General features: G+C 42.7%; 1 protein-coding gene across 1 annotated transcript in view; it reads left to right on the plus strand.

The window, feature by feature from the left end:
* Positions 1 to 7,792, plus strand: part of DPYS (dihydropyrimidinase) — a 72,325-nt gene extending 64,533 nt beyond the window's left edge. The window contains exons 9-10 of the mRNA XM_012784262.3: positions 5,911 to 6,032; positions 7,396 to 7,792. Coding sequence (XP_012639716.1) covers positions 5,911 to 6,018 — 108 coding nt within the window. The 3' untranslated portion in view covers positions 6,019 to 6,032; positions 7,396 to 7,792. The remainder of the gene's footprint in view (positions 1 to 5,910; positions 6,033 to 7,395) is intronic.
* Positions 7,793 to 15,922: the final 8,130 nt, after the last annotated feature.

Here is a 15,922-nt window from a genome sequence, read left to right on the forward strand (position 1 = left end):
TCATCCAGGAAATAGTTATTGATCACCAATTATATGCCAAGCATACTTTAATTCTTACAGAAACTCTTGAAACTAAGCAGTGGTATTCCTGTTTTATAGGTTATGAAATTGAGGTTCAGGGAGGTCACACAGTTACCAAGTGGCAGTGTTGGAACTCAAACCCAGGTTTGTCTGCCTCAAAGCAGATCCCTTTAACCTCTATCACTGCAGTGGACTAATCATAAAGTGTAATTCCTGCCAAACACGTAGCCACCTGTCACCCATCCTCAGGAGATCACTCCTCCAGCCTCCATTTCTGCATATAGGGTTCGTGTACTCTCGGGCTGGCAGATTTGCCGAAGGAGCCAGCCCTGAAATCGGAGGGTCCAGTTTTGTTACATTGTCCTTGAGAAATACCTCATGTGATATTTTGAGGATTAAATGGAGACATTCAGTAGATTGTAAAACATTATCAAAATGCAAATTTTCATTGTTATAGATCACTTCTATGGTACCTAAGGATTGCTCGTGTACTACTGATTCACAGAGCCCTAGATATCTCTAAATTCACTAGGCTGGGCATGGATTTCATTCTCTGGGAATCCCTGTTCACTTGAACTGTTCAGTGTTGGGCCAGGATCTGCTATTTGGTTATTTGGAAGTTCTTTTGTCTTTATTAACATCTTAGTATCTTAGTACCTTACCCTGTTACTAAAACAGTAACAGGGATTTTTCCCTTTTGGGATTCTTCCCTATAGGTTTTACTCAGAAAATCTAGCCAGCACTCCATCCTTTGCAGACAATATGATTACATTTTCTATCAACTCACGTCTTCCTCTTTCCCTAATCAGCTAACCAAAAAGCACTTCTGCAATTATGAAGGTGTAATGTTGATTGCAATTAGTGTTTATTTATAGTAATGCATATAACTCTCATTTTTGTCTTTCTATTAACTCATCACAATGAAAATTATCATAAAAACTGAAAACTCAAATTCAACTCTTCTCTACCAAGGTAGACCACTAGTATATGCATGTTTACTATATTATTTTTTTTTAATTTTTAATTTTAGCATATTATGGGGTATAAGTGTTAAGGTTATATATATTGCCCATGCCCCTCCTCCCCCCTTGAGTCAGAGCCTCAAGCGTGACCATCCCCCAAACGTTGCACATCTCACTCATTGTGTTTTATATACTCATTCCCTCCTCGCTCCTCCCACCTGCCCGACACCCCAAAAATGTTATGCCTATATGTCCACTGAAGTGTTGATCCATTAATACCAATTTGCTGGTGAGTACATGTGGTGCTTGTTTTTCCATTCTTGGGATACTTCACTTAGTAGAATGGGTTCCAGCTCTGTCCAGGAAAATGTAAGAGGTGCTATATCACCATTGTTTCTTAAAGCTGAATAGTACTCCATGATATACATATACCACATTTTATTAAACCACTCATGAATTGATGGGCACTTGGGTTGTTTCTACAACTTTGAAATTGTGAATTGTGCTGCTATAAACATTTGAGTGCAGGTGTCTTTTTATAAAATGACTTTTGATCTTTTGGGTAGATGCCCAGTAGTGGAATTGCTGGATCAAATGGTAGGTCTACTTATATCGCTTTGAGGTATCTCCATATTGCTTTCCAGACAGCTGTGTTTGTTTTCTGCTGCTGTAACAGAATACTTGACACTGAGTAATTTATAGTGAACAGAAATTTATTGGCTCACATTTCTGGAATTTGGAAAGTCCAAGATTGAGGGGATGGCATCTGGCAAGGGCCTTCTTGCCGTGTCTTCCCATGGTGGATGGCATCACATGGTGGAAAGGCAAAAAGAGGGCAAGTGGGACAGGCAAAAGGGGTTTGAATTCATCCTTTGTAAGGACCTCACTCTTGAGATAACAGCATTAATCCATTCATGAGGGCAGGGCCCCCAGGGCGTAATCACCTCTTAAAGGTCCCACCTCTTAATATTGTTACAATGGTAATTAAGTTTCAACATGAGTTTGGGAAGGGACAAACATTCAAACTGTAGCAATCACCTCCTACATGGTTTTACCACCAAGCCATTTTATTTTATTGTGATACCATCAAGATGGAAAGAATTGCTGTTGAGGTGTGATTATCTAATCTTGACCAGCGTGCACTGTGAGAAAAAAGATGCCGCAACCCAGATTGGCCTTCCAAAGGTGTGTCCTCAGGACACAAGCAGGTGCTCTTTGAGGAAGTTGTCAAATAATAGCATCCTCAGGTGATACAGTTGCCTAATATGATATAAAATGTTTCAAGAAGTCCTACAATCAAGAAATCTCCTTTCATTTAACAAATGTTTGTTGAACACTAGGTGCTGAGGATTTGGGCATTAGTAAGACAGCAGTACCTGATCTCAAAAAGCTTACATTCTACTTGTTTCAACTATGGTTCATGGTGCTTAAGTCCTAGTTCTGTCTGAGGTACTTTTATGCCTCTCAGGGCTGTGGTCAATTAGCTGTGTGGACAAAGCAATCTGGAGAGAGGAATTCAGAGAGATGAAAGCTGGAGATAAAATTTGGGAATCATAGCAGATAGATGTGAGACCATGATTCCGAGGCCACTAAGGAGACTGCTAGACAGAGAAGAAATGGGGCTGAAGATAGAGCTCTGGGACTGCCAACCTTCAGGGGTTGAGGAGAGAGAGAAGCAGCAAGGCAGCCTGAGGAAGCTGACCAGGGAGGCAGGAAGTCAGTCGGGAGAACATTCGGGCCATAACCTGCTCACGTTGCTCAACCCGGAACACCCTGATCTTCATCCTGGTCTTTCTGTGTGTTTCATGCTCTTTAGATGCCTTCTAAGAACTGGATATGCTTTTCACCAGCAGAACTGGGATGGAATCTACATTATCACCATACTCATCTGGGATGACAGAGAAAGAAGCCCATATGCTGGGTCCATGCCAGGGTGGGCACTGTGCACTTCAGATAGAACTCTGCCATTGTCACGAGAGAGGAGGAACAGACTAGCATTTCTAAGAGTTGTAGGTTATGTCTACTTAGAAAACAACTGAATTTCTTAATAACAGCAGTGACTGTTTAAGATTCTGCAGAGTGAGTGCCATCACTTTTTCATTTTGTCACAATGAACATCTATCAAAGTTCTAAAACACATATTAGAGCACAATGCCAGGGGCAATAGGCAGCACAAAGATGCATAAGACGCGAGTCTAGCCATCACGGAGCTTATGCAACCCACCTCTAAGGATGAGAAAATATTAGACGGTTGAAAGTGCTGAGAGGCTAGAGATTGCAACGCAAGTTGTCTTTGATTCCTGCCAACTTATCTATTTCAGAGAGAGACTGTGGGGTGTGAGACAGTGAAAGACTCCTGGAGGGAGGCTGGCTTGTTTCTGAGGTGGCAGCGTTGGCAGGCAGGGCTCACATCCATGGCCATTCTGGAAGGAAACCAGACCTCACCCACCTGGAGCCTCAGAGGCGGATGCACAGCGAGACTGTGTGCAGATTAGACCCTGCCAGTCATGTCAGAGACAGGTGATTGTCAGCTTGACCAGGGTGATCAGCCGGGCTACCTGCTGCTCAAGTGGCATTGCTGGTGCAGTAATGGAACACCCAGAATGTGGTTTTTAGACAAACAGGTGACCCGAGACCTGCCCACAGAAGGCAGCCAGCCAAAGAGAGAGATTTATCTGGAGAAGAGATAAATGATGAAACACAACAAAAGAGTATGAGGGAAACTGAGTCAGCTCAGGCCAGGACGACCCACAAAATGAAGAAAGAAAGATGGGAAGTCCCCTTCACTTCCCCCCTCTCCCCAAAACACACCTTCCACCAGTCTTTATTGAGCACTTGCTGTGGAGACACAGCAGTACCCGGGCCCTCAGTCTGCTGGGGGAGACAGACAAGTAAACAGATGATTCCAGAAAACTGTGGTGAGTAAGATAGGGAAGAGGCAGGAGGGCTACCGCTCCCTAGACTGATGAGTACCTGGGCTGAGTTATAAAAGCGAGAGATACTTAGGCACAATGGGGTGGGCATCCCAGCAAGTGCGAAGGCATGGCCCTGACAGAAGGGTGCTCGGAAGGGTCTGATTTGCCTGGTTTGGGTCATGCATGTCCCTGCATTTGGGCCTGCACCGGGGTTCCAGGGGAGGGATCCCCTGAGGGGCTGAGCAGCCCTCCCCAAGCTGAGGAGGATGGGCCCACTTGAACCACTGGTGTTGGCAGTCAGTTCCCAAGAAGGAGTCCAGAACAGATAAAAAAAAAAAAAGCAACAGCTAAAAAGCACAAGTAGAAAAGGTTCGAAGGAACTGTTCAAAGAAGTATTGTAGGAAAAGGGAGAGAGAGTGGGAGCTGATGAGGGCCACACAGCACACAGGAAGGTGGCAACAATGTCTACCCACTTATGTCCCTTTTCTTCGGGGGTGCTTGGCTATATACAAGGCAGATGGAACTGAGACACACCCAGGCATTGCTGAGTGCAGTTGCCAGGGGCGCCGAGAGAAAGGCAAGACCCTCTAGGTGACAGGCAAGAGAGGAGCTGAAGGAAGGTGGAAATAAATCTTGATTTGCTCAGACAAATCTGGATTATGCTTGTTAATTATGTTTGTACCCTTTTCACTCTCAGAAGTGTCCTAGTTAGGATGATACATTATATGGTCACCCAAGGTTTAAATGCTATATCATGCAGTCTGGCTTAGAAAGTAAAACCAGGAGAAGAAAGGGAACAAGGAACAAAGACCTGAATGGGAGGACGTGGTCTGAGAGTGGGGTATCAGGGGAACTCAAGGCTTCAGACGTGGTCATTCAGGCGACCACAATGTCCAGGGGCTGGTGGCAGAAATGGGAGGCTGGCACTTCATTTCCTGGTGTCTGTCTTCCTCAAGATGATGACAAGAAACAAATTGTAAAAAAGACTGAGTAGATGATGAGCCCAAATGGAGGCCCAGGGAAGCATCAAAGCAGACACAAAGTGGACAGAAGCCTGGCCTGGTGAGGGTCCTGGGGTCCCCCCAGTTGCTGGGTGCTCGGAGTGTGCCAGACGCTATGCTTCACAGTCCACAGCTGTAGGGGCTGTTGGCCATGGTCTTCGCTGTATCCTCTGTGCTTGGCAAAGTACCTGGGGGCATGTGAGCTCAGTAAATATCTGTGGAATGCAGGAAGGAAATGCTTTGTCCCTGGATGGGTTCTATTCCCTACATTTCGTGGATGAGGAAGTAGGCTCAGAGGCATTAATTAACTTGTCAGTTTCCTACAAGTAGTAAATGGCAAACTTAGATCTGTCTTACTCCAAAGGCTGTATGGTTGATCACTACAATATATTAGTTTGGGTGGTCAAAATGAGACCTGCAAGAATTTGTTATTTGTCTGTGTGTGTGTGTGTGTGTGTGTGTGTGTGTCCAAATTTCAAAACTTTGCTCATGCACTGAATTAACTCTAGCTGAATCCAGCAGAAGGTTCTGCTGGGTGTTTGGTCACCCAAGAGGTGAGATTCTACAGATGGTCTGTTATTCACAAAGGCAGTCAAAACAATGAAACACACACAAATTGCTGTAATCTGGAGCCACTGCTCTGAGAGTCTTATCACAAAGCACTCTGGGAACACAGGTAAGTAGGATTGAAACAAGAAGAAAAGGGAGGATGTCGGCAAGGACTGCCACGCACAGTTACCAGACTCAGAAGGGTGTGAGGATGTGGCAGAGGCCCCATGTGGATTCTCTGGGCCTCTGTCTGATGCAGATTGACACCGGCTGAGGGTGGGACAACCCAGATCCCCAGGGTTGCCAGGAATTTCTGTGAAAGGGCAAGGGGATGGGAGGCACATGATAAATTCACAAGAGTCTTTCTTTGCTCTCACAAGTCATGAAGGGAGCTGCACTTAGCTTTGAACTGAAGAAGTCGATAAGTAAACCACAAGCGACAAATGAAATGTTCTGTTTCAGACCTGCACACCCAGCCCGGTGCGGCGCGCACCCTACAAGGGAGAGGTCGTCACAGTGATGAGACAGGACTGCGCAGCAGCGGGGACTCGGAAGCAAGCCCACCCCTGAGCCGGGTGCTGTCGGTAAGGGTTGCAGAGCAAAGAGAGTATTCCTGCATGACAGCGTATGAAATTAGCATCTCTCTCTTCAAAAGGGTGGAAAAGACCAAGGTCAAAGGCTTCAAAGTGATACAAGACTCAAGGCCAGTTGAGCCACAGGAAGACTGATAAAAGAGTGGTTGATGCAGAACATTTAGATGAGTCTTTCACATTGAAGGAGGCCTTGGACTAACTAGAGGTTCATTCTCTGGGATGTCAGGAAACATTCCGAAGAGTCCTGGAGAATCAACTATGAGCAAGATGCAGTAGGCCGGGAACATACAGAGGGAACTGTCATTGTACTATTAATACTTAAGATGGGGAGCACAATTTCATGGTCAAAATTTATAAATTGATTAGGACTTTATCTGAAAAAATGAATCTTCATATAGTAAATGCAACTATGTTCTAGAACATGGGATGAATGAAAAATGAATCAAGTGTTGCTTTGAGGGTATAATATTTCAGGAAAATTATTTGTTAGTGTTTGATGTACTTAATAATTTGGAACGAAATTATACATATGGTCATTTTTGGAAAAATATTTGAGCACTTCAACAGTTTCCCCTCAATCTTTCAACATGCCGATCTTTCTTGAAGAACCTATTATCATCATCTTTGTCCATTTTCTTTTCTTCAATTGTTTTCCAGTCCTGCTCTGCCAGATCTGTATTTGACAGTGACTTTGCTGTGATTTCAGCATCTCTCTAACATCACTTCCACTGGCTTCATGAAATCTACATGTTTTGCAAATTTTGCAATTTCATTAGACTCTAATTTTATTTGTTAATTCGTGATATGTTTTCAGACATTTCAACATGTAGCAATATCTGCATAAAACTTATGGCAGAGGTTGACCTGATGGACCAGGGTAGAAGTTTGTGTTAATTAAGGTCACTGTTTGACAAAGGACTGGTTTTATATATGCTTGGGAACTGTGCATTTTCACATTTTGACAACCTCTGCTTCCCTACAAAAAATCCTATGGCTGCAGGGATTTGGATAATGAGTACTGGAATAACAAATCCTCCGTACCATGTGCTGTCCTCTCATTATTGAATGTTTGTCGGTCTTTAACGAAGCTATCTAGCCCAAAGTTGCAGCTTTTTTGTCATTCCCAGACTACTGGAATTATTCTTCTAATCCAGCAAGATTTTGTTAAAAATTCAGAGGAAGATTAGCAAGAATTGCTATTGAATGCTATAACATGCTATTAATGAAATTTACTAATGTAAGAGCAGGATTAGTATTTACTTTGATTACAGCATTTCCTTGGGGGTCAGGCTTAAATTCTGCATCTCTTTGGGAGAGAGAATGTTACAGTGAGTCCCTTTCATTCTCTTCAAAGGTGGAATCAGAGGAAAGGACGCTGCTGTTCCCTTCACAGTCAACCCACGGAGAAGCGGCCTTATTTCAACTCCCCGAGATCCTTTAGAAAAAAATCATCGCTGTAGGCCTCTTTGATTTTCTTTCAGAGGCAATTGCTATCTTTCTCACTGTGCCTTTGTTACCGTGTAAGATTGAAGATATAAATTTATATTATTGGGATGGAAAGTCTGTGTGAACATTCATTGATGATACTTTAAAACATCATTTTTGCCTGTACTAGATTTCTTACTTTGAATTAAAAAAAATCACTTTCTTGTTTAAAGTTTTTTTTTAAATGGCTATATTTGTTTAAAAATAGCTCTGTGATTTTACTTTTTATTGTAATTAATAAACATTGAGATTTTCATTTTATATAACAGGATATATGTGATTATTTGTGTCTCCTTCTGACTAGTGGGATTGGGGGTCTGGGGTGTTGGTTTTGATTCAAGAACATGATTTCCTGGGCAGCCTCTGCTTCAGCAACTCTTGGAAATCAGGTCCTTCGGAAAATCCCACCTAATCAAATTGGATGCTCAAGCTTAGAATAAGTCCAAGGCAAACTATCCAATCACACTGATGAATGTGGGATTCGAGGGAATTAAATGGAACCGGCATGGCTGGAAGATGCTGTGTTAATACCTTCCTTCCCCTGCGCTGTGCTGCAATCCTTCTGTGTGTGCAGAGAAGCTGCACTTAGATTTCTTCCTGGGTACCTAAGTGGAGAGGGATTCTTAAAACATGGAGTGAAATCAGAGCGATTGAGCTCTCATCGCAGGTGGATCTGCCCCCACACACTCACTTAGGTCAAGGCTGTATCTGCCCATTTCACACAGGGTATAGAAATCCAGTTCACCGGTTGTCATTTGTTTTGAGCACACAGAAGAAAGCACGGTGAGCTGCACCTGAAGAACCTTCTAGTTCAATCAGACTACAGCTCTTTTTTGCCCCAGAGTAAGAGATACCTTAAAATATTTTGTTATTTTTCGCCTCCGCTTTGGTTGACAATGGAAACTTCACAATAGGACGACTGAATACTCTGAGAAGAAATACCGAAATTGCTTTTCTTCTCAGAAAACAATTCCCACTCATCTTTAGTATTCAGCTGAAATATCATGCAACTCAGAAGCTCTCCCAGATCCAGTGTGACGAGGTCAGGTCACTCTTACATGTTCCTCCACGGGGGCCTAGCATACACCCCATCATGGCACCTCACCTCACTGCCTCATCATTACCCGTTTAATTGTCTGTCTCCTCCAGGAAACTGGAAGCTCATCCAGGGCAGGGCCTCCCTGGTTCACTATTATTTTTCCAGCATCTAGCCGAGTGCCTGGCAATCCATGGGCATTCAATGAATATTTATTCATTTTTAAATAAAGGAGGAGACTGTAATCCCCGCTACTTGGGAGGCTGAGGTGGGATGATCACTTGAGCCCAGGAGTTCGAGACCAGTCTGGGCAACAAGCCTCTAAAATATGTAAATAAATAATAATAACTATTATTATTTATAATAAATTATAAATAAATGTAAATAAATAATAAGGATGTGAAGGCATTCCTGATAAGTTCTTAAATTGATATAGATGAAGTTATAACTCTCAACAAAATAGGGATAAACTTGGTGGAGTATTTTAGCATAGGGCTGCTTTAAATGGAGAGCACACAGGTTTATTGTCTATTTGATAGATCTTTTGGGGGGGAATGACACAGCTATAGGATTCTGTATCAACAAAGTCATCTGAAATGAGTATGGGAATCCCTTTGTTGCCTTTATTAGGCTTTGTCACCAACATTTTTATAGAAACATAGTTCTAAATAATAACATAAGGCAATGGGAAAACATGATTCAAGCTATTAATATTTAATATCATATTTTTGAAGATTGCCTCTGGTATACAAAGAAAGATCTCTTTGTCACTGTAAAATTGCATTTGCAGGGTCTGCACAAAGAAGAGATGGAATGAGTGACATTCCTTGTCCATATTCACCTTCCATTGCCTACTTCCTCCAATGGCTAGCTTGATGTTTTGGGACAGAATAAAGTGTGGGCTCTAAACTTGGTTCCCCTATTTACTAGCTATGAGGCCTTCAGCAATTTTTAAAATTAAAATATACTATGGGATGATCAAAACATACAAAAAGCATAAAAATTAGCATAATCACACCTATGAACCTACCACCCAGGGTAAGAAATAAAATGTCACCAACACAGATGAAGTCCCTCATGTTCCTCTCCCTCCTGTCCCCAAGGTAACCAGTGTCCTGATGTTGATGTTTTATTCCCATGCACATCTTTTATACCTTTGCAATAGAGGTAGATATTCTAAGCATCATTTTGTATGTGGTTAAATCTTGTAAATATAAATCTATATAAGTATATATATTTACATATAAATATAAATCTTACACAAGCATTAATTCCTGCTTTCCTATTGTCAATGTGTTTGAGAGTTATTTTTATAAATCTAGCGCTAGTTGTTGATTTTACATAGTATTCCATTGTATAACCATACCACAATCTATCCTTTGTCTTGTTTAATAGACATTTAGGTTGTTTTTATTATGTTGCTATCACAGACAGCACTGCCACAGGCATTTCCTGCACAGGTTTCCTTGTGTACACATGTGAGAATCTCTCCAGGACACCTGCCTTCAGTAAAAAGGAGTGGAACTGCTGGGTCCTAAGGTGGGCACATTCTCGCATTACTTAGATGTTGGCAAATTGTCCGAAATGGTAAGTTGTGCTCTCAATAACAGAGTGTACGCGTTTCTGTTGCTCCACATTCTTGTCAATACTAGATACTGTCCAAGGTGCTGATTTTGCCAATCTGATCCACATAAAAGGTATCTTATTGGAGTTCTAATTTGCATTTTCCTGAGTGCTAATGAGCTCCTTTTTATTGTGCAGTTTAACTGATCTGACTGAGCCTCCATGTTTTTTTATTTACAAGAGCAGAATGATAATAGTATCTGCCCAATCAATACACAGGATGCTGTGAGAATTACACAGCCCAGACTGTATGGGCAGCAAATGCTGGCTGTGATCGCTGTGTTAATGGTGGTAGGATTAGTTAATAAATGATGTGCTACCCGGAGACTGCCAGCATCCTGGCTGTTCTCTTTCTGTGGAGAGGTTCACCACGCTTGCAAATGCCAGCTCCTCTGGCAGCTGCAGAAGCATGGCAGCCAAGAAGGGGAGGTGGAGTGAGCTCAGGCACAGGGTGAGAGCTGCAGAGAGTGGGCCTGGAGAGGGTCAGGGTGCTTAGTGGCCGGGGGCACAGACTGAACCATGGGGACGTGAGAGAGCCTGGCTCGCAAGTGACACCTGCAGGAGCAGCAGGTCCCAATGTCAGCATTGAGGTCGGCTGCAACCAGGATGTCTTCTCTCCATTTTCTTTTTGCATGGGACACAATGATCAAGAACTTGTCACAGGCTTTTAAAGTCACAGAAGTCACAACCAGTTGGGTGAGATACATTAGCTTCCTGAGCCTCACTTTTTCCATTGGTAAAGTGGGAGTAATTCATAATACCTCCTTTGCACAGGATGGTTGCAGGGATTCACAGAGATGAAACACGTGTAGCCGGCTTTCCATCAGTGGTGCATCAGACTCCCCTTCCTGCCCTCCCCCAACGACAGCTTCACTGTCTTCTTTCCGTCTACCCAATATTGAGCCCCCTGAAGGCACAAATACATTAACTAGATTTATTTTCGTCAAGCCCACTCTCTCCCTTTATTTTGTGTGTGTGAGTTGGGAGGGGGGAGAATAAGTGTGGACGGCTAAAAAAAAAAAAAAGAGCATTGGGTCCATCATTTATTAAACACCTACTGTTTACAGAACATGGAACAAACTCCTTAGCTTGGCTGCCACTGCCTCCCAAATACCTTGCACAAGGAATGGCCCAGAGCAATGCTCAGGGAATCCGTGTTGATGGATTGAATTAATCTTGGGAAGAGAAGAAAATGATGGAGGAGGAGAGAAGTAGAATGAAAAGTAACACTATAACAAATCATTCTTTGTGTTCAGGGGTCAGGACTGCATGTGTCTTAAGAACTACCCATAGTGTCAATGGCATTTGTAAAAGTATAAAGGCACTGCGGAGTGGCCTCAGATCTCTATGGCCCTCGGTGAGCTTACATACCCAGCTATGAGAGGAAGGACGCAGCCACAGAGTTTTCTCAAGCAGGGCTTTTTTTGCCTTATGATAAGGTATAGTCCTATAAGGCAAAGAACACAGGATCTTTGGCTTTTTCTTCAATAAAATCTGTAAATGTGTTCAAGAGAGTCTTAATGATAACATTTATTGGGCCCTTATTAGGTGCCCAGACCTGTGCTAAGCCCTGTGTAGACACTATCATTTAATTTTCTCTGCTTACCAAATAAGGCCCCAAATACCTTATAAATATTAGTTCATGTGATCCTTCCAAAAACACCATGGGGGGGGGGGACTGTGATTATTCTCACTATATACATGGGGAAACTGAGGCACAGAGGAGACCATTAACTGGAACTTCTCAGACCTCAGATGTTGTCACCTGATGACCTAGAAGGGGACTTTCAAGGTATATGAAGCCTTCTCAGTAGACAGAGCTTCCAAACTACCCAAGACAACACTGGTGAGGGTGTATCACCTCATCTCTGTGGTCTTGCTGGGTACTTTTTCCAATCAGTAATACATAAAAAGGAGCATGATAGATGCCTCTCTGAAATTAATAGCAGTTATATCATGGGATTAGACTTGATTCCTTATGAGAAATGTTGTATTCAAGTAAGGAGGAGTCTCTTAGAGCAGACTGAAGGTTGAGTTTTCTTTCTTTCATGCATTTTATTTAAGAAAATTGAATGCATATTTGATCTTTCTCCCTCTCGAACCTGAAGTCAAGAGCACAGGTGGGACGTGGAGGCTGGCAGGCAGGGGGTGGGAAGGAGTCATGGTTCAACAGCTTCTGAGTGTGCTGCTTCTCCAAGTGGGGGTCACTCTACTGCCAAGCAAGTGCCATGGACTGGTGGGAGCCTGGCCATGCCTGCTCTTTCAGTCATCAGGGAACTGAACCTGAAGCAGGATCAGTTGGGCATGGCCGTTCCTGGGCTCTCTCATACCCATCAGTCCCTCTTGCCAGGGGTCACCTCCCATGATGCAGAGGGGGCTCAACGCCATAACCCAGTGTTAGTCACAGCTTTGCACCATTTGCTTGTGTGACTCATGCAAGTCATAGCTCTGCTCTAAGCTTCTGTAGGAGAAGGTATGGCCGGCTGTGTAGGGAAGTGTGCAAGAGCACAGAATGCAGAATCACATTGACTGGGTTCAAAACTTCTCTGTGTCACTTACCACCTGTATAACTTAGGCAAATTACTTAAACTATCCCAGCCTCACAAGTCTCATCTGTAAAATGGGGAAGAAAGTACCCACTAGAGTTTGAAGAGGAATCAGATGGAATCAGATGGAATCAGATGGAATAAGGCATAAGCAGTTAACACTGCACTGAGTACGAAGCAGCCCTCAATCAATGATGGCTACTATTATTTCTTTGAACTTGACTGCTTTATTGTTCTATGTTGAAGCAGAATAAAACCATTTAATGTCATTGTAGAAATTTTCAGTGTCTTTGGAGTCACAGTTGGTGGTCACTGCTGCTCATTAGTATAGTTACAAAAGTGAAACTAAAACTGAAAGACAAAACAAAATCTTCTTCCAAAGAGGTTCCCTAGTGATCGACTATTATCTTCCTATTTACTTTGTGAGGTCCCTGATTTAAAGAGTGATTTTATATATTAACCACTGAGGGTGCACAGAAGCACAATCCGTTGCCCCAGTAATTTATAAAATTATTTGAGAAATACACCTTGCTGTTTTCTTTCCAAAGTGTCTCATGAGTCAATTAAATGTATGAGTTTTATAAAATATATTATTTGAGACAATTATTGGTGAAAAAGATGTCACTAATAATCGGAATTAAAACATTTCTGCCACAAATTCTTCCAAAGACATAACTGCTTTGGAATTTTGTTTTTATGAAAACCAAATTTAAACTAAGAGAGTTTATTCCTCTGTTATTAAGCTTGGTAATAAGTTTAGTACGCTTGGTGTTAAGCTTGGTAAGCTTATTAGGAGCTTACCAAATAAGGTCCCCCAAACATTATACATATTAGTTCACGTGATCCTTGGTGTTAGAATAGAAGGAGAGAGAGAGTTATTTGCTACATGAAATCTTCAAACATGGATCAGACTTAAACTGTATTCAGACTAGAAATCAGAGCATGACAGAGATTTAGGGCCAGAAAAGCCTTTTGGCCTCACATAATAGAGGGGAGGAAATGGAGTCCAGAGGTTATGTCCCTGAGTCTCCCCCCCCCCCATTTACTGCTAGCTCATGCGCTCAGGCAACTCATATTTATTGAGTATATAACATGTGCCACGTATTGGCACTAGAGATAAAATTGTGAAAAAGTGACTCTGTTCATGCTCTGTTGGGGAAAACAGACATTGATCAAATAATCACAGACCAGCCTAAGTCTCTAACGGTAGTGCTGCAAAGACGAGTTGAATGGTGAAACGAGAACCTGAAAGAAAAGATTTGGTGATCTGGGGAGTGATCAGGGAGGGCTTCCCTGAGAAAATGATATAAGAGCCGAGACCTGGAGAATGAGTAGGAGACAACAGGCAAAGGAGGGAGGACAAGTCTCCCTGCAGAGAGCAGCGTCTGTAGCTGGAGCCGGGGCTGGGGAGTGCAGGGCCTGGAAGTGTGAGTGAGGGCACGAAGGCTGAAGTATGGGGCTAGGATTGTGGGGGAAGAATGAGAGAGGCAGATGAAGGAGAGACAGACAGACAGAAAGAGAGACAGAGACAGAGAGATGGGGCGAGAGAAATAGGCAGGACAGTTTTTCTTCATTCTAAGAGCAGTGGGAAGCTTTTGAAGGTCTGAAACAGAGATATGATCTGAAGCGAACTGCACTTTGTAAGGATCACTGGAGCTACAGTACAAAGGTTGGATGGGAGAGGACCAGGGTGGAAACCTACAGGCCAGAAAGGAGGTTATTGCAAGTGTCTAAGCCAGAATGATGATAATTTGCACAAAGGTGGTGGTGGTGGTGATGATGGTAGAGGTGAGAAGTGGGACATTTAAGGAATATTTTGTGGGTTAAATTGACAAAAGAAAGTGAAGAATTGGGTCAGGGAGAATAAGGGATCAAGGATGAGTCCTCTTTTTCTGATTTTTGAAACTGGATGGATGTAACTGCCATTCTGGGAGAAAGAAAAGAAGACCAGATTTGGGAGACAGATCAGAGGCTAGGTTTTGGACATGTTATATTTGAGATGCTTGTGAGAAATCCAAGTTGAGAGATCAAAGAGGGTGCTGAACACATAGAGAAGAAAGCTGGGTCCAAGATTAAATCTGTGAGTCTTTTCTAAATAGAGGGAATAAGCTTCCATTTTCTCACCTGTAAACTGGACCCATCATAGTGTCCTCCTCAAGATTAAATGAGAGTGTAAAGAATTCACTCAGCACACAGTGGGCGCTCAATAGAAGTCAGCTGTCATTGTTGTCGGTGAACTTGTCCACAGCTAGTTAGTCACCTAAGAACAGTGGCCCTATAGACAATCATAAGATTCAACATCTCAAGTGGGCAAACTCTTAACTTACTAAGTCATGACATATAAACGCTAGTGTAAAAGATCCCATTTCACCAGGTCCTCCGTACAATTCCATGAACTTTGCCACTGAATGTGCCTCAGTTTGGGGATCTGGAAGTACAAATAATAATAATACCAGCAACCAAACAATGATGTGAGAATCACCTGAGATAGCATTTCTTCAAATCTTTTCTAAGATGAGGTCGGTACAAATAACTAAAGACATTTTAAAATGTGAAACAGCAGGTGTGAAGTTCTAGCATCATGACTCTTCCCTGAGCTGTACTTTCACCCTTGGTCCATCAGTCATTCAATTCCTCAGCAAATGACGCTCACTTTCTGCCAGGTAATGTGCTAGGCTCCCAGAATGTGAATCCCCCTTTATGAATGAGCAGTGCTTGACCGGGTGCAGTCTTAAAGTAACTCTATTCTTTCTTCCAGGGTCCATTCAAACCCACTCTCTGGATTCGTTCCCTCCTCTCTTTTCCTTGAGTTAAATTTTGGCCAGATCCCACAGCTTTGATGATCATGCTTAGATAATAGCAAGAGAACATAGAAGCCTTGTTCTGGATTTAAAAAATCAATTCCAGTGTAAATATGGTAAAACTATAGTCCAGTCCAGGACAATAACTGAAACTCTTGAACCTGTATGTATCCAATCAACCTGTTGATGAGTCAGTTGAATCTTCTCACCAACTATGTCTATTTGCTTCTCTGGACTCCACCCACCTTCTCACTCATCTGGCATGGTGGCCAAGCCTCTGGTCACCCAGACAGCCCCACTGTGTGACGTAGGGCAGGTCACTGATCTCCTGTGCCTCAATGTCATCATCTCTAACATGCCGATAATGTTTTGTCCATCTCATAAGAAAGA

This window comes from Microcebus murinus, chromosome 7 (assembly GCF_040939455.1).
Source record: "Microcebus murinus isolate Inina chromosome 7, M.murinus_Inina_mat1.0, whole genome shotgun sequence".
NCBI classification, from domain to species: Eukaryota; Metazoa; Chordata; class Mammalia; order Primates; family Cheirogaleidae; genus Microcebus; species Microcebus murinus.